General features: G+C 26.2%; 3 protein-coding genes across 3 annotated transcripts; 1 reads left to right on the top strand and 2 right to left on the bottom strand.

Annotated features, from left to right (window-relative positions):
* Positions 1–6,057: 6,057 nt before the first annotated feature.
* Positions 6,058–8,063, top strand: OCT59_029994 (uncharacterized protein; the record flags this gene model as incomplete). The annotated part of the gene is made up of 5 exons (XM_066146363.1): positions 6,058–6,088; positions 6,188–6,279; positions 6,769–6,951; positions 7,255–7,374; positions 7,512–8,063. The coding sequence occupies 5 exons, from the start codon at positions 6,058–6,060 to the stop codon at positions 8,061–8,063; spliced, it is 978 nt and encodes a 325-aa protein (XP_065995016.1).
* Positions 8,064–9,781: 1,718 nt separating this feature from the next.
* On the bottom strand, positions 9,782–12,140 carry OCT59_029993 (uncharacterized protein; the record flags this gene model as incomplete). The annotated part of the gene is made up of 8 exons (XM_025323935.1): positions 9,782–10,058; positions 10,128–10,627; positions 10,703–11,001; positions 11,073–11,138; positions 11,215–11,392; positions 11,558–11,914; positions 11,997–12,016; positions 12,101–12,140. The coding sequence occupies 8 exons, from the start codon at positions 12,138–12,140 to the stop codon at positions 9,782–9,784; spliced, it is 1,737 nt and encodes a 578-aa protein (XP_025188907.1).
* Positions 12,141–19,377: 7,237 nt separating this feature from the next.
* On the bottom strand, positions 19,378–21,870 carry OCT59_029992 (uncharacterized protein). The gene is made up of 8 exons (XM_066146362.1): positions 21,824–21,870; positions 21,674–21,693; positions 21,256–21,586; positions 20,902–21,009; positions 20,754–20,819; positions 20,378–20,676; positions 19,803–20,311; positions 19,378–19,733 (listed from the first exon to the last, which is right to left on the bottom strand). Exons 1-8 carry the CDS (start codon positions 21,852–21,854, stop codon positions 19,460–19,462), a joined length of 1,638 nt encoding a protein of 545 aa, XP_065995015.1. The 5' UTR covers positions 21,855–21,870; the 3' UTR covers positions 19,378–19,459.
* Positions 21,871–21,872: the final 2 nt, after the last annotated feature.

Raw genomic sequence — 21,872 nt, 5'->3', positions numbered from 1 at the left:
GATAGGACCTCACCTATTATTAAGATAGGTCACCCTGTGGCCTAAAGTAAAGTTTACATATAAAGATCCTATTATAAAGGAAATTTTATGTTACATTGTTATGATTTTTTTCCTTTTTAGTTAATTAACCAATAGAATTTAAGCAAATCCTAAGGTAAGGTTTCATATGAAAGTGAAATTTCTACCAGTAACATATCTTAGTAGTAGGCGGGATCCTATTCGGATATTAACATTATTTATATTATTATATATTAAAATTTTAATATGTATGTTTTGAGTAATTAATAAAATATGATAAATTTCTGCTACTTTTATGAGTTTTATTCAAGTAGCATAAATAAAAAATAATAATAAAATTAAAAAAAAATAAAAAAAAGTTTTTCAAATTCTTAATAGTTTACCTATTAAAATTGCAATTTCAAAAAAAAGACTATTTCTAAAGAAATAAGAATGTTATAAGTAAAGAAAAAAAATAATAAAATTAAAAAAAAAATAATAACTTTTCATATTTTAAAAGTCTACTGAAATTGCAATTTTGAAAAAGGAAACTATTTCTAAAAAATAAGAATATTGTAAGTAAAGAAAAATAATAAAATTAAAAAATGAAAATGAAAAAAAAATAATATTAACCTTTTGTATTTTTAATATTCATAAAATTACAGTTTTAAAAATAACTGTTCTTAAAGAAATAAGTAAAAAATAAAAAACAAATAAATTATATTAACTTTTTATATATTTTACATTTTTAAAAGTTTATTTTAAAAAAAGTTAAGGAATCATTAAAGCTCTGAACGGTTTGGGCTAAACCGGGGAACCGATCCGAAACCGGCTCAAAATTCGGTTCAGTTCAGTTCGGATATTAGAACCGAAAAACCGGCAGTTCGGTTCGGTTTAATCCAATTTTTTATAAAAATGCGAAAAATCGAATAGCCGGCCATCTAGTGATCGTACAAAGTCGAGCCATATATCATTGGATTCCTCTCGACGAGACGCGTCGAATGGTGGTAAGATCATGTCTCTAGCATCGATAGAACACACGTTAACCCACGCTAAATGATTTATCAATAATTGGAATTAGCAAGCTATCTATCGGTGCTAGAGACATGATCTTAGCACCATTCGACGCGTCTCAGTGAGACGAATCCAATGAATATAAATTCGTTCGTGTACGACCACTGGATGGCGAATATCAAGTTTCGCATTTTTTTAAAAATTTCGAGCGTTAAAAATTAAAAATTCCGATACATGAATTTATTCGTCGTCCAATGGTCGTACAAATATGAATTAGGACTCATTGGATTCGTCTCGATGAGACGAGTCGAATGGTGGTAAGATCACGTCTCTAGCATCGATAGATAGCTTGCTAATGCCAATTTTTTTAAATTATTTAGCATGAATTAACTTACGATCTATTAATGCTAGAGACATGATCTCACCACCATTCGACTCGTCTCATCGAGACGAATCTAATGAGTCCTAATTCATATTTGTACGACCATTGGACGACGAATAAATTCATGTATCGGAATTTTTAATTTTTAACGCTCGAAATTTTTAAAAAAATGCGAAACTTGATATTCGCCATCCAGTGGTCGTACACGAACGAATTTATATTCATTGGATTCGTCTCACTGAGACGCGTCGAATGGTGCTAAGATCATGTCTCTAGCACCGATAGATAGCTTGCTAATTCCAATTATTGATAAATCATTTAGCGTGGGTTAACGTGTGTTCTATCGATGATAGAGACATGATCTTACCACCATTCGACGCGTCTCGTCGAGACGAATCCAATGATATATAGCTTGACTTTATACGATCACTAGATGGCCGGCTATTCGATTTTTTGCATTTTTATAAAAATCAGATTAAACCGAACCGAACTACTGGTTTTTTGGTTCGGTTTTTACGAATTTCAGCTCTAATCCGAACCATCTATAATCCGGACCAAACCGACCCGTTCGGAGCTTTAGGAATCATTCAGTTTATTTTTAAAGAAATTAAAAAAGATCAAATAATCAAATTTAATCATTTAATTTAAATTAATTTTTTTTCAATTTGAGTTAATTTTAAATTAATTTTTTTTGAGTTAATTTAAGTTGATTCAAAAAAATTTATAATAATTATTCAACTCAAATCAACTTGATTTTTTTAAATTAAATATAAGTTATTCTTTAACTTAACTCAAATTGACTCATTCAAAATACTAGCTAAAATTAATTATTTGATTTAAAATTTGTAATTTTATAATGAATAATTCTTTATAAAGTACATAATAAAAAATTATATAACTTATTATATATGTAATATGTTATTCAAATTATTTTTACTGTAATTATAAATAAAATCCTAAATTCAATTATAGCATTCCAAGTTATTTTGCCATTTTATATAGTAAATTACATATAAACTGAATAAATTATAAGGGTATTGCTAAATATCACCAGTGGTGATCATCACCACATCACTTAATTCTAGCCGAAAATTATAATTTTGGCCAGAGTTAAAAAACACATTGTAAATTTTTTTCAAAAATTTCAATTTAAATAATAAATGTGTAAAACAAACCTGAGTAAATACTAATCACACTAAAATTTTGAAAATTTGACTAAAAAAAATTTCTTTTAAAACAAAAAATTGTATTTTGCTTATAAAATCAAACTTTCCTATTTTTCTCAAAAACTATCTAAACAACAGCCTTTATAATCTAAGGTAAATTTGTTCTACCCATAAATTTACATATAGTAATGATATTTATATTATAATTAGAATAATATTTCAGTCAAAAATTTTTGAAAATTCAAAAAATATTTTATATATAGTGACGATCACCACTGGTGATATTTAGCAATACCTAAATTATAATAATTATGACATCTTAAAATAATTTGGATAGTATGTATAAAATATTTGGTAAATTAAACTTTATATAGTTAAACCTTGATATAGCGAACTCTTGATATAGTGAATTTTTCAGACAACTATAATAAATTTCCCCTTGCTATAACGAATTAACCAATCAAATCTCTTAAAATCTTCACTATAGCCCTATAGCGAAGTTGAGGTCTGAAACCTAAGGTTCGTTATAACAAGGGTTGACTGTATAGTTATTTTACTATATTTAATTAGTTATTTCAAAATAATATTTTTTTTTGAAGAAATAGAGCAATGTTATATATTTTAAATTTATTTATATAGATAATCTAAATGGGACAGGTTTTTTTTATTATATAGATTTAAATGTCATTTTAGATATATTAATAAACTGAAATATTGAATAATTTATATTCATTTGAAATGAAAGAATATCTGAAATTAGATTATATTCAACAAATAATATATCTGTTAAAAAAGTTGCATGAAATTAGAATAATATATATAAGTGCAAAAATCTGGTACTAGATGTGGAAGTAAATGTTATAATGAAAAATTATATAATAATAAAACTTAAAAGTTGAAATTAATAATATATATATAATATATACCAAATAAATTTATTATATTACTTTAGAATTACATATAATTAGTGTTGTACATGGACACTGTCTGCAGCATTTTGCTTGGACATCAATGTCTGTGTCCCATGTCCATCATCTGTGTCCCAAAAAATGTTCTGATTAATACTTGTCATACGGACATGTCCGAAAATTTTCACAAATTGTTTGGAACAATTTTATATGTCTGGGCAGTCTGGCAGTTCACAATCTAAGCCACAAAAAAAAAAAATAACTTCAATATGCCGCCGCTTTTCTCTTTATTAAATCAATATATTGTTAGAACTGATATTAAAATTAACAAAAGCAATCTTAAAACATTCTGTAAACCATGTATAAAAGTGTTGGGAGAAGAAGAAAGACAAAAAATATCGTTTCCAAATAAAAAAGATCAAATAATTCAACATTTTAAGAAATAATGTGATAATTTTTTTGCAAAAACAAATGAAGAAGAACGAGAAAAAATCTTTGCAATTTTACAACCTAATAATAATGATGTTCTGAGTATAATTCCTCAAAAGAGATCATGTAAGTTTTTTTAAATTTTTAATAGTATTTATACTTGCAATTAAAAATGTTTCATAATTTTATTTTTTAATTTCAGATTCCATATTCTTTCAAACCAGTCAAGTCTTTTTGGCATCAAGTTCATCTCACAAAGTAATTAATCGTTCTTCATATTATGGACCTATGGATAATTATATTGTCTGATTTTTGTTCAAGGAGGATTTACAAAAGTTTTATATGTTACTGCTTCAGCTCACAGTTTCCTGTGGATGGGCATTATTATGGGTAAATAAGCCTGAAGCAAAAGAGTTGTTTGATTTTTTAAATCCGTTTTTCAAACTACCTGATCGTCGTGTTCTTAGAGGTGATATTTTAAAATAAGTTGTAGGCCTAAGGTTGCCTGCCGAAACTCATTTGGCCTGGTGCCGAAAGCCGAAACTCTTTTATTAGTGCCGAAACTGCTGAAACGCTGAAACGCTGAAACCTGCTGAAATGCTGAAACTGCTGAAACTATTTGCAAGTTTCGGCATAGTTTTGGCATAGCTAATACTAACATCTTGATATAGTTTCGGCATAATTTTGGCATTCTATAATAATTTTTTTTCATTAATTTAATTCCAATATATATATACGTAATTAAATATTTTATTATATTATTTATTTTATTGTAATAAACCAATTTTTATAAATAATGGTATACTATAAGAAACACACTCATTTCTTCGAAGCAATTAAATAAAACTTTCCATATAAAAAAGTCCGGTAAAAAAAAACAAAAAAAATAGAAGGAACGTTATAACGTTTCTTCAATATATTAAAAAAAAAGATTCCTTCCATTGTCAAGCTTACATACCAAGTATCCCGAGTTCGGGTTCTTCAAGTTCCTAGGAGTCCGGTAGCCTAAAAAAACAGAAAAAAGAAACGTTAGTACGTTTCTTTAACACAATTAAACACTTGTACCCCATATACTTACCGAAGACCAGTTCTTGAAGTTCACAAGAGTCAGTATCACAAAAAAAAACAGAAAAAAGAAACGTTAGTACGTTTCTTTAACGCAATTAAATACAGTACCCCATATACTTACCAAAGATCTGTTCTTCCAAGCTTCCTATAGTCCGGTAACCTAAAAACAAAAAAGAAACGTTAATACGTTTCTTTAACACAATTAAACACAGTACCCCATATACTTACCGAAGACCGGTTCTTCCAAGTTCCTGGGAGTCCGGTATCCTAAAAAAAACAGAAAAAAGAAACGTTAGTATGTTTTTTTAACACAATTAAACACAATACCCCATATACTTACCAAAGACCGGTTCTTCCAAATTCCTAGGAGTCCGGTAACCTAAAAAAACAAAAAAAAGAAACGTTAATACGTTTCTTTAACACAATTTAAATACAGTACCCCATATACTTACCAAAGTCCGGGTTCTTTCAAGTTCCTAGGAGTCCGGTATCCTAAAAAACAAGAAAATAGAAACGTTTGTACGTTTCTTTAATACAATTCAAGAAAAAAATTAAAAAAAATTAACGTTAGTAAAATATACTAACGTTAAAATAAAGGGTGGGCGGGCGATCATAAAATTCAACGTTAAATTATCTTTTTAACGTTAAAAAAGTTTTTTTTAAAAAAATAACGATAACGGTTTAAAAAACGTTTTAGATTATCAATGATCAGTTAAAAAACTGATCAGAGCTTAACTGAATTAAGAAATACCGAAACTATATGTATATCATATGATATACTGCGCCGAAACGCCAAACAGTTTCGGCAGTTTCGGCATTTCGGCATTTCGGCATTTTCAGTCAGTGTTGGCAAATTTTGAGGTCATTTCACTTTTTTAAAATGACCTTAGGTCATTTCGTATATGATCACGTGATATATTCATAGTAAAATCATGATGTAATCAGGTCATTTAAAGGTCATTTCAAGGTTATTTGCCAACACTGTTTTCAGTTGCTTGCTGAAACCTAGTTTTGGCAGTTTCAGCAGTTTCGGCATGCCGAAACTCCCTAGTTTCGGCAAGCAACCTTAGTTGTAGCTGATTCAGATAAGGCAATGGAAATTGCGATTAAAGAAAATCCAGTTGGTGTGACACTGACTTTTGATGGATGGACAAATGTAAAAAATGAGCAATTGTTAGGAACGGTTTTATTAGCTTCTAATGGAAAACCATATGTTTGAAAAGCAGTTGATATTAGTTCTGAACGTAAAAATTATACAGCAGTTATTGAGAAAACTGAAGCAATGCTTACTGAGTTACGAAATAAAGAAATTACTGTTTGTGCTATAGTTACTAATAGTGCATCAGCATATGCAGCAGCTTTGTATTGACTTCTTACTATTATTTATTTTATTTATTTAAATCTTAAATATTTGAAAACTTATATATTTTAATTTTTTTTTTGTATAGGCGTTGAATGAGAATTTCAAATAGATCAATAATATTTCTACCATGTTTTGCCCATCAGATTAATCTCTGTATGGGTAAAATTTTCAAAGAATCTACGGAATTCAAAACCACTATTGATCGTGCTATTAAGCTTGCTACTTATTTTAAAAATTCAAATCACAAATACTTTATTGCGTGTTTGCGGGATCAGCAATATAAAACATATAAAAAATGTATTGCAATATCTGTTCCAGGAGAAACATGATAGAACAGTCTTTATAATATGTGTGTTAGTTTTTTAAAGCATTACAAGTAAGTAGATTTAATTATTAATTAAATGTTAATATTAAAATATAAATTTTAATCCTATTTTTTAGATATTAGCTATTAACTTCAAACCACCAATTGTTGAAACTCGTCGGCAGCAAGAAGAAGCACTAACTTTACCACGCGAAATCTTTGAAATTATTGATTCCTCTATATTCTGGGATCACATTACACTTATTAATAACATTCTTGAACCGTATTGCAAATTACTTAATGTATTACAATGTGATAAGGTACGTTTATTTCAGGTAGTACATAGTATGAATTATTTAGTACGATTTTGGTTAAATTATTCAAATGATACTCTTGCTACACGAATAATTAGTCAATTAGAAAAACGTTGGAAAGATTGGAAAGAGCCTCTGCTTTTGCTATCTTATTTATTACATTCTGAATATCGCATGAATCAATTTAATAACGCAACTAGTATTAATTATTCAGAATTTGAAAAGTGGTTGATGTATTATTATCGTGCATGGTCTGAAAAAGAGCCAAAGTGTATATTTCGTGAATTTGATAATTTTTGGCTGGCCAAGTATCCATTTGATCTTGAATCATATAGACAATTCAATGATGATATTTGGCGTTACTGGTGTTACGTTAGTGTATCTACAAATGAATTAGGCCTTGTAGCTTGTAGAATTTTCAGCATATATGTAAATGCAGCTTCAGTAGAAAGACTCTGAAGCTGCATGAGTTTTTTACAAACAAAACGATGTAATAGATTAATGGTATGGTTTTTATATTATAAAGATATTTTATAATTTATTCTAATATTCAAATTTTTATACAGTTTTCCAAAGTTCTTCAAATGAGTAAATTAAGAGCTGATATTACATATGGCCATCGTCTTCATAATAATCCAATACTTATTGAACCTACATTGGATATTGATGATGCAAATGAAACTGATACTAATCAAAATCCTGGTAATTTAAATGGACTGGAGAATAATAGAAGTAATGATCCAGCTGTTAATTTAGAAACTAATTTTAAACCAATAGAAGTAGATTATGATTCGGATGATGAAGCTTTTGAACCTCAATTAGAAAATGCTTTTGGTGAATATCTTCAAGGTTGGATGGAAATGCTAAAGGAGGAGGAAAATGCTGAAATTGATGAAGTTGATGAAAAAAGCAATACATCATTAGATGATATTACTCATCCCACTAATGATACCAGTGCTAAATGGGAGTTGATAACTCTTTTTAATAATAATATAGATATATATAAGTTTACCATTCTAGATTTTTTGGGCGTCTGTGACTCTGAAGTTTTATCCCACAGAATAATAAACAATCGTATAAATATAATCATAAAAACTAAGAATTTTTATTTTTATTGATTTAATTTTCTGCCTAACTAATTATCCGATCAATTATAATCAAATACAAAAACAACTTTATTAAAAAATAATAACATAAAAAAATTACACATTTTTCGTTACTTATTACTAAAAGTAAAAAATTTCTTTAAAAAAAATGAATACTTCTTCCCAATATTAGTTATTTTAAATATAAACCAATTGTGTAATTACTAGTAATTGTTCTGGAATTAAACAGCACATAAGTTAATTGTAGGTCACGTGAATTATATATAATATTCGCAGAATGTCTGGAACATAAAAAATGCAGGACATGGACAGTCTCGTCCTGTCCCATCCCATGTCCCTGTCTATGTCCCATGACAACACTGCATATAATTTACAAAGATTCTAAAATTACTAATATTATAAATTTTAAAGTATGTATTTTAATTTGATGCACAAATAATAAAATATACATTTTAGTTTGATACATAAATGATAAATTAATTTGATATATATTAGTTAATATTATATAATTTTAAAAATTTCCTTTTATATTATTTTTGTATTACAGTTAAACCTTGATATACCGATATTTTATATACTAATAAATGGTTTATACTGATAAATTTTAATTATCTCATTTTATAATTAATAAAAAAACCTTGTTATATTGATATTATATATAGTTTTATGATATAATATATAATAATATTCTTTCTTTATTCCTTTATAGTAATATATAATAAAGATGTATTAATAATTTAGGTTATACTGGTTTTAATTTGGATTAATACTATAGGTTTGGCTATATATGCTGCTCAAATTATTTTGGGATGCCATAATTATAATTTAGAATACCACAGTTTATATATATAAAATGCCAAAATAATTTGAAATGCTGTAATTGAATTTGGGATTTTACTTATAATTACAGCAGTCCAAAATAATTTGGGAAACATGTATAGGTTTAATATAAATTAAAAAATTGTAATTTATAATTCACCAAAATCATATTTTTTTATTTTTCAGAATTAAGTATAATGTAAATTAGAATTAAATTTTAACTCACATTATAATTTACAATGTATTAATATTTCAATGTACTGATACTTTTTTCTTGTACTAACAGTATCGATATATTAAAATTTAACTGTACTTATTTGTTATAAAAAGGTGCTGAATTTGACCTTACTGCATATTAATTTTTCAGATAATTATATAATTATATATGAGTTCCAAAAAGTTAACCATAAAGTTAGCAAAAATTAGATTTTAGCTTGCATTATAATTTGCTAACAAATTATATGTACCAAAATTTTTATTTACTATCCAATTTGGTATTTTTTCTATATACTTCCATTTATTACTTTTTATTTACCTTACTTAATCTTTTAACTAAAATAATTTTCCTTTTTCACTATTTCTTAATTTAATAATTAAGGAAGTACTTTTTCATTATAAGAAAAAGGTAAAAAGAATCAAAAGTTTATAATGTAAAGAAATGTATTGGAAATAAATATTTATCATTTTATTAATTAAAATATATGGATTGGAAATTACAAGTCTAATGCTTGAACTATAATTACTATGTTTATTATTGTTTATTGAATTTTTGACTTTAAAAATATTATAAATCATTTAGTTAATTTAATAATTTTAAAATATATAATAAATTGCAATATTACAATTTTTATTCTTTTAAAATAAATATAATTACAAATATCAAAATTACTTTACATGACTTTTACAGTATGTTAAAATTCATCTAAAATTTCACTTATTTCAGCAATATCTTTATCATAATAATCAAAGGTAGCTTCATATTCTTGTCCATTGTGTTCATTTTTTGCATACGCTTGAATTTCCATTTTGCCAAAACATAATTCAAACTGAACTTTTCTATCTTTACCAAGATGTGCATCTGGTAAATCAATAATAAAATCACCTAATTTTATTACACCATCTTCATCAGGATATCTTACATCATCTCTTTCTGTTATTAAAATTTGGTACCACATTTTTTCTTGATCACTAATTTTTTTTTTTAAAAAAAAGGTTATTTGAATTTCAATTGAATTGTTTTATAATAAGGAAGATTACCTGTTTTCCGGATGAGAAGTTTGAGAAAATTTTTGATCAACATCAACGACTGTTCCTTTTTTGGCCAATAATTTAAAAACTAAAACATGTCCACTTTCTCTCCTTCTGTCAATCGGATCAATATTTTCATCATATGGTCTAAGAGTTGACCTTCCATAATTGTATTTCAATACTCTATTCTTAATAAACTTTTCGTTAATTCCATAACTTACTGCTCCACGTGCAACAGCAGCAATTGGCCGAGGAGGCACTGAAATTTGTTGTTCTTTAAATTCTTCTTGGATTCTTTTTTGTAAATATTTCGATTCACCAAATTCTCCAACCAAAAACATGATCGAACATGTGTCATCTTTTTCAAGTTGATCACGAATTAATTTAATTATTTGGTTAATAACTGGATTAAACATTTTTTTAACATCATTAAACGCAAGTTTAATCGTCCATCGATTTTCATTTGAGTGTTGTTTAGTAACGTATTGTTTCAATTTTGGACTTATTTTCTACATAGTTGTAGATTAATTATAATTAAATATAAAATAAAATTATATTTAAAAATGAATTATTAAAGCACTAACCTTAATATCCAATTCATAGGCTTTATATTCTTCTTCAACACCAGTAAAAGGCAATTTAGCGTTTTTACAAAATTCGTGTATCAAAAGTCGATATTGCCCATAATGATGTTCCTTTAAACTGTTGATTGCGGATTTTCCAAGTTTTCGTTCAAGAAATTTTATAAACTCTTGATCGATGTAAGTCGAACCACAAAGGCCTCCAGTTCTTATAGTTACTTCTCCTAATTCGTCCTTACTTAATAGTTTACGAATTGTTAAATCAACGGTACCACCACCACAATCCACAACTAAGAATGATCCTAACAATAAATAATTAATTATTATAAATATTTACTCGGCCTAAGCTACCATAATAGATTACAGAACTTACTTCCAATATAATCATAGATTTCAGTTTCAGAAATATTATCTATACAATATATGGCCGCTGCTTCAGCTAAAATAGGTAAAATATAAAAAAATTATTATTAAACAATTATAAATAGTGTTTAAGAATTTTTCATATTGCTTACGTTCTGTAGTGAATTGTAGCTTATATGTTCTTAAGTTACTTATTAAATTAGCATCGTATGCACATTTTCTCAATATTGATTTTGATTTTTCCGGAAATTCCGCTGGAACTGCAAGAACTAAAAGCACTTGGTGCCATTCAATACCAGGCCAACGAGTTGTCACAGTCTTTTTAACTAACTATATTAGATATAGGAATAATAATTCTATTTAAAAAAGAATCATATATATTATATAATATTAGGTAAAATTTAGTCACCTTTCCTGTAAGCGTTTTTTTTTTAAAAAAAATATTGTTAATTTGCTTATATGATATAAAGTCATTGAGTCCAAATTTATTTTTACTTGTTTACCCATTTCCCGAAGATAATCAGTGATAGCTTTCTTATAGACTAACTTAGAAGGGAGATAAGGTTTGTTAGATTTTTTATCCTTATCTAAATTATCCAAATCACTCAAATGTAATTTAAATAATTCGACAGGATTTATGTCTTTTCGTTCAGTTGTATTAACTAACGCTGACGGTCCCCAACATTTGACACTTTCAAAATTGGCATCATAACCTAAGATCGTATTTGTTTTTAAGTTTTCTATTTGATCCCAATATTCAATTTTATCATTTTTAGTTGTATTTGGCACTTGTTCGGGCCATTTATCATTAGATGCAATTATAGAATTTGATAAATGCGCGAATGAGAATCCCTAATTTGTTATGATGAAAAATAATTGTGATTGTTAAAAACGTTCAAATTTTTTTTTTTTTTAAAAAAAAAATTTGAATTACCGAATAAGTTGTACCGAAGTCTTTTATTAACAAATTAACAGCTAAATTTAGTTACTGTAATTTATAAAAAAAAAAAGATTTTCTTTGCTGATTTTTTTAATTACCTATACCGACGACAACACGAATATTATTACTGATGGGCATTTTTGTTTTTGGTTTATTTTCGTAGAAGATTCATTTATATCTAAAAAAATTACTTTTCTCTTTTGGAAACAATGGTATTAAATTAGAAGATACCTGCATGCAGTGCTAGGTTTTGGCCAGATTTTTAGGGCTGACCAAAACCTGACCAAAACCTGATCAATACCTGACCAAAACTGACAAACTGCCTGCATGTATTATGCGCATTTATTACGCCTTATCAAAATTTTTCATTTAAAATTTTCTCATTACCATTTAATATAAAAAAAGTAAATTTTCTCTTTCAATCAGTATGTAATCTATATAAATAGTTATACTTCAATATTATGCAATCATAGTAGATTTGGAATAAATTAATAAAATTAGAAAATCGCTGCTGCTTTTTATTTAAATTTCAATACAATTTAGTTTTAGTCTAGCCTCTAGCATTTTGCTTAATAGAGTATATATGAAGATTCAGACCACTACTTTATTTTTAGTTCCTGATTTACTTAAGAAACTTTTAGCATAAAGAATTATTATCTTACATTAACAGAAAATTTCAATTAAAACCTAAATGTTATTTTCATTTTTCTTATAAAAAAAAATCGTAATTTCTAATTTTATCATACTAATAAGATTTTCTAGCTTTCTTAACCAATTTTAATATTTTTGTATACTTTGGTAAAGAATATTCTAAGAAATAATTAATTAAGTTATAAAATAATAAAATATTAGTACCTGTTATATATTAAAAATTTTTATAAATTCAGTTGCAAAATTAATAATTAATAAGACTATAAATAATATTATATTTACCTAAAATGTTTTTACTAATAAATGAACTACAGAAAGTAATCAGAATTATCTGGCCGCTTTTCAAGTTGAAAAAACTTATATATATATAATATAGTAATAATAAAAATTTAAGTTAAACAAATTCATTATATCTTTGTTTATTATTTTTGAAAATTAATATCTCTATACTTTGGATATCATTTTTTGGTCTAAGAAACTGGAATATATTTAAAGGAAAAGATCTGTACAGTTCACCCTCTCTATAGTGAATTTTTATATTGTGAATAACTTGCTATAATGAAGAAAAGTTTGGATACAGATTTTTTTATATATAATAAAATGACCCTCAGTATAGTGAATTTCTTACTATAATGAATTTTAATCTCCAGCCCATGGGATTCACTATAGTGAGGGTGAACTAGAGTTCCTAATGGGTCAGGTCAGGTCAGGTTAATTGATAAACCTGACCTGAAATTTTTTTTTCAGGTCAGGTCAGGTCAGGTTATCTGTTTGACCTGACCTGAACTGAAACCTGAAAATTTTCAGGATTTTTATTAATTATATCGAAAAAAATGGTGCAAAACATTTTTTTTTGAAAATATTGCGATTCACTTTTTTATATTAAAATCGTACAAAAAGGTGAATCGCAATACCGCAACTAACTTTTTTTATATAAAATCAATATAAAAAAGTGAATTCCGATACCACAATTCACTTTTTATATATAAAATCAACATAAAAAAGTGAATTCCGATACCGCAATTCACTTTTATATATAAAATCAACATAAAAAAGTGAATTCCGATACCGCAATTCACTTTTTATATATAAAATCAATATAAAAAAGTGAATCCAATATCGCAACTCACTTTTATTATATAAAATCAATATAAAAAAGTGAATCCTAATATCGCAACTCACTTTTATTATATAAAATCAATATAAAAAGTGAATTATAATACCATCACTTATATTATATAAAACCATAGTTTCAGGTCAACAGGTCATTCAGGCTATATTGATATTACAACCTGAACTGATGCTGAATTGCAATTGCTAAACCTGACCTGATAAATTCAGGTCAACCTGTCAGGTTACCTGAATTTGGTCAACCTGTTTGGAACTCTAGGGTGAACTGTATTTTTATTTTGCAAATTTAGAGAACTTGGAACTTTAACCATTTAATTATAATATAAAATAAAATATATTGGTAAATATTAAATAAAAAGATTTCAAATTTAGTATTTAATATGAGATTATTCATATTTTCTAAAGTTTAGAATTGACTTTTATTATTTTTTGATTTACTGATTGGTTCCCGTTATATCTCAATAAAGAAAGTAGTAATACCATTGTTATCAGTTTTCGTCATGTGGTAAATAAAATTAATACACTATCTTATGTTCTAGACTCCTCTGTGGCCCTGTTTGGCTGTTTGGCTGTTCCCTAGTTTACCATAAAAACTTTGAATTAACTTTATTAGGTTATACAAATGATGTTTAATAAAATTCCAGATAAATTACTATATGAAGATGAATTATATGAAGATCAAAGAGATTTAATAGCAAAGGATTTTTAATTATTAAAAAAAGATTCTTACAGCTTATAAAAGTTTTTAACCAAGTTTATTTTAATCAATTATTTTTTGTTTATATTTAAGTATTTTTATAGTATCATCCTATTAATCATTTAAAGTAGGTTGCTGATTTTATTTTATTAATTTTGCATTATTTATTAATATTAAATAGCTTTACATTCCAATTTTTTTTTGTATTTAAGTTAAGAGTAATAGCCAAAATTAGTAGTATAATACTATTGAAAATTAGTTATAACTAGTATTCTGCTATCTGATCTCTTTATAAATGGAAAAAAAAGAGATTTCAATAGCTTTCTTATACTTCAACAATCAATTTTATTTATTTTTATTAGTTATATCTGATTACAAAATCTTTAAGATTCTTATTACAAAAATAAAGTGCAAACTTATTATCTATCTGAAAATATGAAAATATTTAAATAAATTAATAGATAAAATGTTCAAGATTAATGACAAGAAATTAAATTAATACTATCATCATGCTTTTTAATATTATTTCAATCAGATTTCTAAGGATTGCTTAAAGAATAATAAAAGATTTTAAAATTTATAAATCCATTTTCTAAAAAAAATCTTATTTTATAAATAAAGTTACAAATATTTAACAAAATCCTTTTGAATACTCAAAAGTAGTAAAATTGGAAAAAGAAAAAGAACAACTAAAAAGGTTCTTTTAATTAAAACCACAAGTTTATTTTTAAATAAAGTAAAGATAAGAAACAGAAAACCTTTAGAATTTCAAAAAAAACTTTACAAAGAAGTTATAGAATTAAAGAAGATGTTAAAGAAATTAACAGATAGGAGGATTTAAAAGTAATAAACAACTGGATTCTTTTACTATATAAAAAGTTAGTTTACTTTATATAGTTTACATTATTTTATTTTTTATTTGTTATTACAAATAGGAATTTAGTTTTCTTTTAAAATTTTTTATTACTTGTTATTAATTCTTTATATAAGTTTTTTATTGTTAAAAAACTATCTTTAATATTATTATACTTTAATTAGAGTAAAAGATAATCAAATTGACTTTAGGATATAAAGCTTTATTTTTGTAATTGATATAGTACTTCTTTTCAATTCATTTAAATAAAGTATATACCAACTTCTTTAATATAAAAAAAAAAAGAAAATTAGTTACAGCCAATTTTTTTCTTTTATTTTTTTTAAAAAAAAGACATTTTAAATGAAATTAGATATAAAGTAAATTAAAAAATGAAAAAAAATAATAATTTTTTAGTTTTTTTTTCATTAAAAATATTTACTAATGTTTTTCATTATCTTATTTTAGAGAATGGCTTATTGAATAAAAATGGATATAATATAAGTTAGAAATAAAAAAATAATAATCTTTTAATTTTTTTTATTAAAAATATTTATTAATATTCTTTATTATTTTTTTAAAAAACAGCTTTTTAAAAATTATAAAACATAAAGTAAGTCAAAAAAAATAAATATTTTTTTTTATTTTTTTTTTATTAATAATATTACTAACATTCTTTATTATTTTATTTTAAAAAACTTACTGAATGAAATTGAATATAAAATAACAAACTGAAGTTCAAAGAATAAAAAAAATAATAATTTTTTGATTTTTTAAAAAATATTTATTAATATTTTTTAATATTTTTTTTTAAAGCAACCCTTTAAATAAAATTGGTTATAAATTAAATTAAGAAATAAAAAAAAAATAATTTTTTAATTTTTTTTGTTTTTTTTTGTTAAGAATACATTTTTTATTATTTTTTTAAGAAAATATAACCATCAAAAAAAGCTCAGATATGTAATTTATATAATAAATCTGTGTGATATTATTCACATAATCTTGCGTAAAATAAATACTGATTATATGATATAAATAAATTCAGAATTTTTAGGATATCATTTTTAGTAATTACTAATGTGGGTTTACTACTAAAAACCTTTACAGGAATTTTAATAGAAGTCGCTTTAACTATCTTACTTGAAAATAACTGTAAAAGTTTTGAGATATTTAGATTAGTGATGTTAACGGTCTGGTTTGGTCTGACTTGGAGCTAAAGCCAAACCAAACTGATTGACTTAGACCTTCAAGTCGAACTGATGAAATCATTAATATTGGTCCCATTGACTTTCCATCAGTCCCATTAACTTGCCTATTGGCCCTATCAACCCCATCAGTTTAACCCCATCAACTTGACAAGTCAAGTCAAATTGAACCAAACCATAACTTAAAAATCTTCAAGTCAAACTGAGTCAACCCCATCAGTCTGGTTTGGCTTGGTTCAGTTTGACTTGTACTTAACAACATTAATTTAGACCTTAGCTTTTTGAATGAAATTGAATTACAAGATAAATCAGAAAAAATAAAATTATATTTTTTTTATTTTTTTTTGTTAAGAATGTTTACTAATATTTTTCATTGTTTTTTTTTAGATAATAGCTATTCCAAATAAAATTGGATACAAGATAAACTAAAAGATAAAAAAATAATTTTTTAATTTTTTTTGTTAAAAATGTTTACTAATAATATTCTTCATTGTCTTTTTTTAGAAAATGGTTTTTTAAATAAAATTAAATATAAAATAAGCTGAAAAAAATAAATTATATTTATTTATTTTTTTTAAAGAACAGCTTTCTAAGTGAGTTGAAAAATAATATTAAAATTTATTGTTTAAAATTTTATTAATAGATCATATTTATAAGACTGCCAAAAAGCTAAAATCAAACTTTCTTTTACTATACAAACTGATCTTTATAACAGCTAATAATACAGGTTCAAAATATATCAATATAAAATTAACTAGATCTAAATTTAAATCTTTGGAAAAAGATTTGGTATATCATATAGTTAAACCTCATAAAAAGGCTTTTAAAAATACTGTTTTAGTTTTAATTTCAGTTTCAGTTTTGAAAACTGGAAAATAGTTTTAGGCAACATCTTTAATTTTCACTTATACTACTTAATCAGCTTCCTTACTCTATTAAAAATGAAATATAGCAATGTCTCAAAACTTGGAAATATCCACCAACAGTATAACAAACATCACAACAGATTATAGCACAGACAGTAGGACAGTATCAGCACAGGAGGGTATACTCCTACCACGAAAACATCATAGGATGACCCTTATAGCCATGCTCCATTCTCTAAAGAACTGTAATTTTGCTCACTCTTGTTAGAAAGTGGTTGTCCTGATTTTTGGTAAGAAACTTATCATGATATACTGCATCAATATAGATGTTACTCCATGGTAATCATGTTATGGGCAATATATGATAAAAACGGAACAATTTTTGCAATGCAGATCATCAATATAATAAACACAATAAAAATTACAAGAAAAATTTTGATTGAATTACTAAGCTTATTTGGTGGATTATTTAAGGGGAAGGGAGATGTGCTATCTACTCCATCATGATCAGACTTTAGATGGTCCACGAGAAGATATTTGCTCGCAAACCAGGGGTCACAATAGACACAAGTTGCTCCACTGATGATGCCGTTGACGAACCTGAAGACGATGACGATGACGATGATGTTTCTGATTCTGATGACGGCGCATCCTGTGAAATATTATAATAAGTTTATAGCAGAGAAGTTATAGAGAATAAATAATACAGTAACAGCGTACCTCAAGTTCTCCATTTTAATACGATTTATTTTTAAAGTAAATTCCGGCAGAAAACTGTCTCACTGAGATCGATCCATGGTTTCTTACGACGAAAAGGTTGATTGTCCTTGTCCCTCTTATAAACCTAGATATTTTCATGAACTGGGTCGATCAACCATCCGAGTTGTACATACGTATTTTACGCAAAATATATATCTTTCATTTTCGAGTCAGCTTGAACAAATTTTGAGCTAATGATAGTAGAAAGAGGTAAGTATTCGAGTTATTAGGTCTGGTTACTTTTTATTCTTGCTTGAAATGTCCTCGAAATCGTCAACCTCCGCGACAAATATGGGGATCCAAGGTCGGCCTCTATAAGTTGTAATTTGTTTCTTGCTCAATTTTTTAATGCACTTCTTGGCGTAAAAGTCACGTCTGGAGCAACAATTTTATCTCCTGAAACTCGAAACCCTCCTTGCGAGGTAGTTACCATCTCTTTTTGTCGAGTAGTGACATTCCAATCTTCGAGCAGAGCAGAGACGCAATTTTTCAACTTGTTAAGAATATATCCTGGGCTTTGGGTATATATCCATACCCTTCAAAGTCCAGAATAAGGTGCTATTCACCAATATGAATTTAGAATAATTTTTTAAGTGTCTACATTTTGATCCATAAATTACTAGGCAACTATGATAAAAGAAAGAAGTGCGCGATACGGTGAAGAGATTTGAACAAAAAGAAGAACCATTAACAACTTTCTTGTGGGGGTATGGGGATGAGTTTTCCAGCTCGAAGTGGTGAACAGGCTTTCAAACTCTTCGATAGAGTAAACACGCTCCAGGTCCAAGAAGTCGATATTGACATTAATGGCATACTAATATTTATTTTGATGACGGGTATATATATAAAAATTCTTCGTATACGTGCGCACAGACTATTAAAGCTTTTTGATAAATGCTATACTGTAGTATGTATTTATTTATGTTATATGAATTATATTATAATAGGATAAGGGTTGAAATTTTTTTATTTTATTTTTGTAACAGTATTTTTTACAAGACTAGTGTATTTTGTATTATTAATACAGTATTAATGCTTATAAGTCAATAAAGCTTACGCATAATAAAGTGAGCATTTATACGTTTTTGGTGAAAATATAAAACCGCAAATATTATTACGTCCAAGTTAGAATATGCTCTAAACAACTGTGACAATTGTGTTCCGTCTTCCGCCACGATTTCAACATCAATATAAGTCACGAAAAGAAATTTTTATAGATATTTGAGATAATTTTTATTTATAAAATAATATATTTCCTCTACGAAATATAAAGAATTGTTTTACGCGATTTTATATTAAGGTTCTTCTTTTAAGATTTTTTCAACGAGATCTTTATCATGATAACCAAAAGAAGTTTCATATTCTTGTCCATTATATTCGTTTTTTGCGTATGCTTGAATTTCCATTTTGCCCAAAGTTAATTCAATCCGAACTTTCCTATCTTTACCAAGATGTGCATCTGGTAAATCAATAATAAAATCGCCTAATTTTATTACGCCATCTTCATCAGGATATTTTACATCATCTCTTTCTGTTATTAATATTTGATACCACATTTGTTCTTGATCACTAATTTTTTTTTTAAAAAAAAGTGTTATTTGAATTTCAATTGAATTGTTTTATAATAAGGAAGATTACCTGTTTTCCGGATGAGAAGTTTGAGAAAATTTTTGATCAACATCAACGATTGTTCCTTTTTTGGCCAATAATTTAAAAACTAAAACATGTCCACTCTCTCTCCTTTTATCAATCGAATCAATATTTTCATCATACGGTCTAAGGGTTGACCTTCCAAAATTATATTTCAATACTCTATTCTTAATAAACTTTTCGTTAATTCCATAACTTACTGCTCCATTTGCAACAGCAGCAATTGGTCGAGGAGACACTGTAATCTGTTGTTCTTTAAAATTTTCTCGGATCCTTTTTTGTAAATATTTCGATTCACTAAAACCTCCAACTAAAAACATGATTGGACACGTGTCATCTTTATCAAGTTGATCAATTTGACCACGAATTAATTTAATTATTTGGTTAATAACAGGATCAAACATTTTTTTAACATCATCAAACCCAAGTTTAATCATCCATCGATTTTCATCTGAATGTTGTTTAGTAACGTATTGTTTCAATTTTGGACTTAGTTTCTACATAGTTATAAATTAATAATAATTAAATATAAAATAAAATTATATTTAAGAATAAAATCTAACCTTAATATCCAATTCATAGGTTTTATATTCTTCCTCAACACCAGTAAAAAGAAATTTAACGTTTTTACAAAATTCATGTATCAAAAGTCGATATTGCCCATAATGATGTTCCTTTAAACTGTTAATTGCGGATTTTCCAAGTTTATTTTCAAGAAACTTTATAAATTCATTATCGACATAAGTCGACCCACAGAGACCTCCTGTTCTTATAGTCACTTCGCCTAATTCATCCTTATTTAATAGTTTACGAACTGTTAAATCAACGGTACCACCACCACAATCAACGACTAAGAATGATTCTAACAATAAATAATTAGTTATTAGAACACACTAATCTAAGCCATAAGAAGAATAGCAGATTACAAAATTTAATTACTCTTGATATATTCACTGATTTTTTCTTTAGGGATATTGTCTATACAATATATTGCTGCCGCTTCAGCTAAAATGAGTAAATAAAAAAAAATAAATGAAAAATTATAAAAAGTGTTTTTAAAATATAAATAAGTTTTCATATTACTTACGTTCTGTTGTGAATTGTAGCTTCCATGTTTTTAGGTTATTTATTATCATAGCATCGTATGCACATTTTCTCAATATTGCTTTTGAATTTTCCGGGAATCCCGCTGGAACTGCAAGAACAAAGAGCACTTGGTGTAATTCAATACCAGACCAACGAGTTTTTATAGTCTTTTTAATTTCCTATATCAGATAGAAATAAATAATTAAAATAAGTATTACTTAAAGAAATATATTATATATATAATGATTTGTATATTTTAAATCACCTTTCCTGTAAGTTTTTTTTAATGAACAAAAAAAATTGTTAAAATTATTTATTTGATATAAGCTCATTGAGTTCAAAATTTACTGTTTACCCATTTCCTTAAGATAATCGGTAATAGCTTTCTTATAATCAAAATTATCCGGAAGGTGAGCATTTTTTGATTTGTCTTTATCTTTATCCGAATCACTCATATGTAATTTAAATAATTCGACAGGATATACTGATTTTTTTTCTTCAATTGTAAATACTGATTGCCCCCAACATTCAACCTCTTTAAAATCTTTATCATATCCTAAAGCTGTAATTATTTTTAAGTTTTCTATTTGATCCAAATATTCATCGTCTATTGTATTTGAAACTTGATCAGCCCATTTATTATTGGTTGCAATTATACGGTTTGATAAATGCGCGTAAGAGAAACCCTATTTTATTATGATAAAAACAATTCTGATTATTTACAATAATCAAATTTCGAAAAAACTAAACGAATTAAGGAAATTTTTAATTACCGAATATGTTGTACCGAAATCTTTAAGACCACAATTATTTAAATACGGGGTAGATATAAGATTTATAAAATTTTAAGTATTGGATTTTTTTTGTTTTTAATTTTTTTTTATTTTAAATTTTAAATTTAAATACTGTTAATTCTTTATTACCTATACCAACAACAACACGAATTCCTTGCATTTTTTTCAATAAAAATGA

The sequence above is a fragment of the Rhizophagus irregularis genome, chromosome 9 (assembly GCF_026210795.1).
Source record: "Rhizophagus irregularis chromosome 9, complete sequence".
NCBI classification, from domain to species: Eukaryota; Fungi; Glomeromycota; class Glomeromycetes; order Glomerales; family Glomeraceae; genus Rhizophagus; species Rhizophagus irregularis.
The sequence above is the reverse complement of the archived record's forward strand: the minus strand, read 5'-3'. Positions and strand labels throughout refer to the sequence as shown.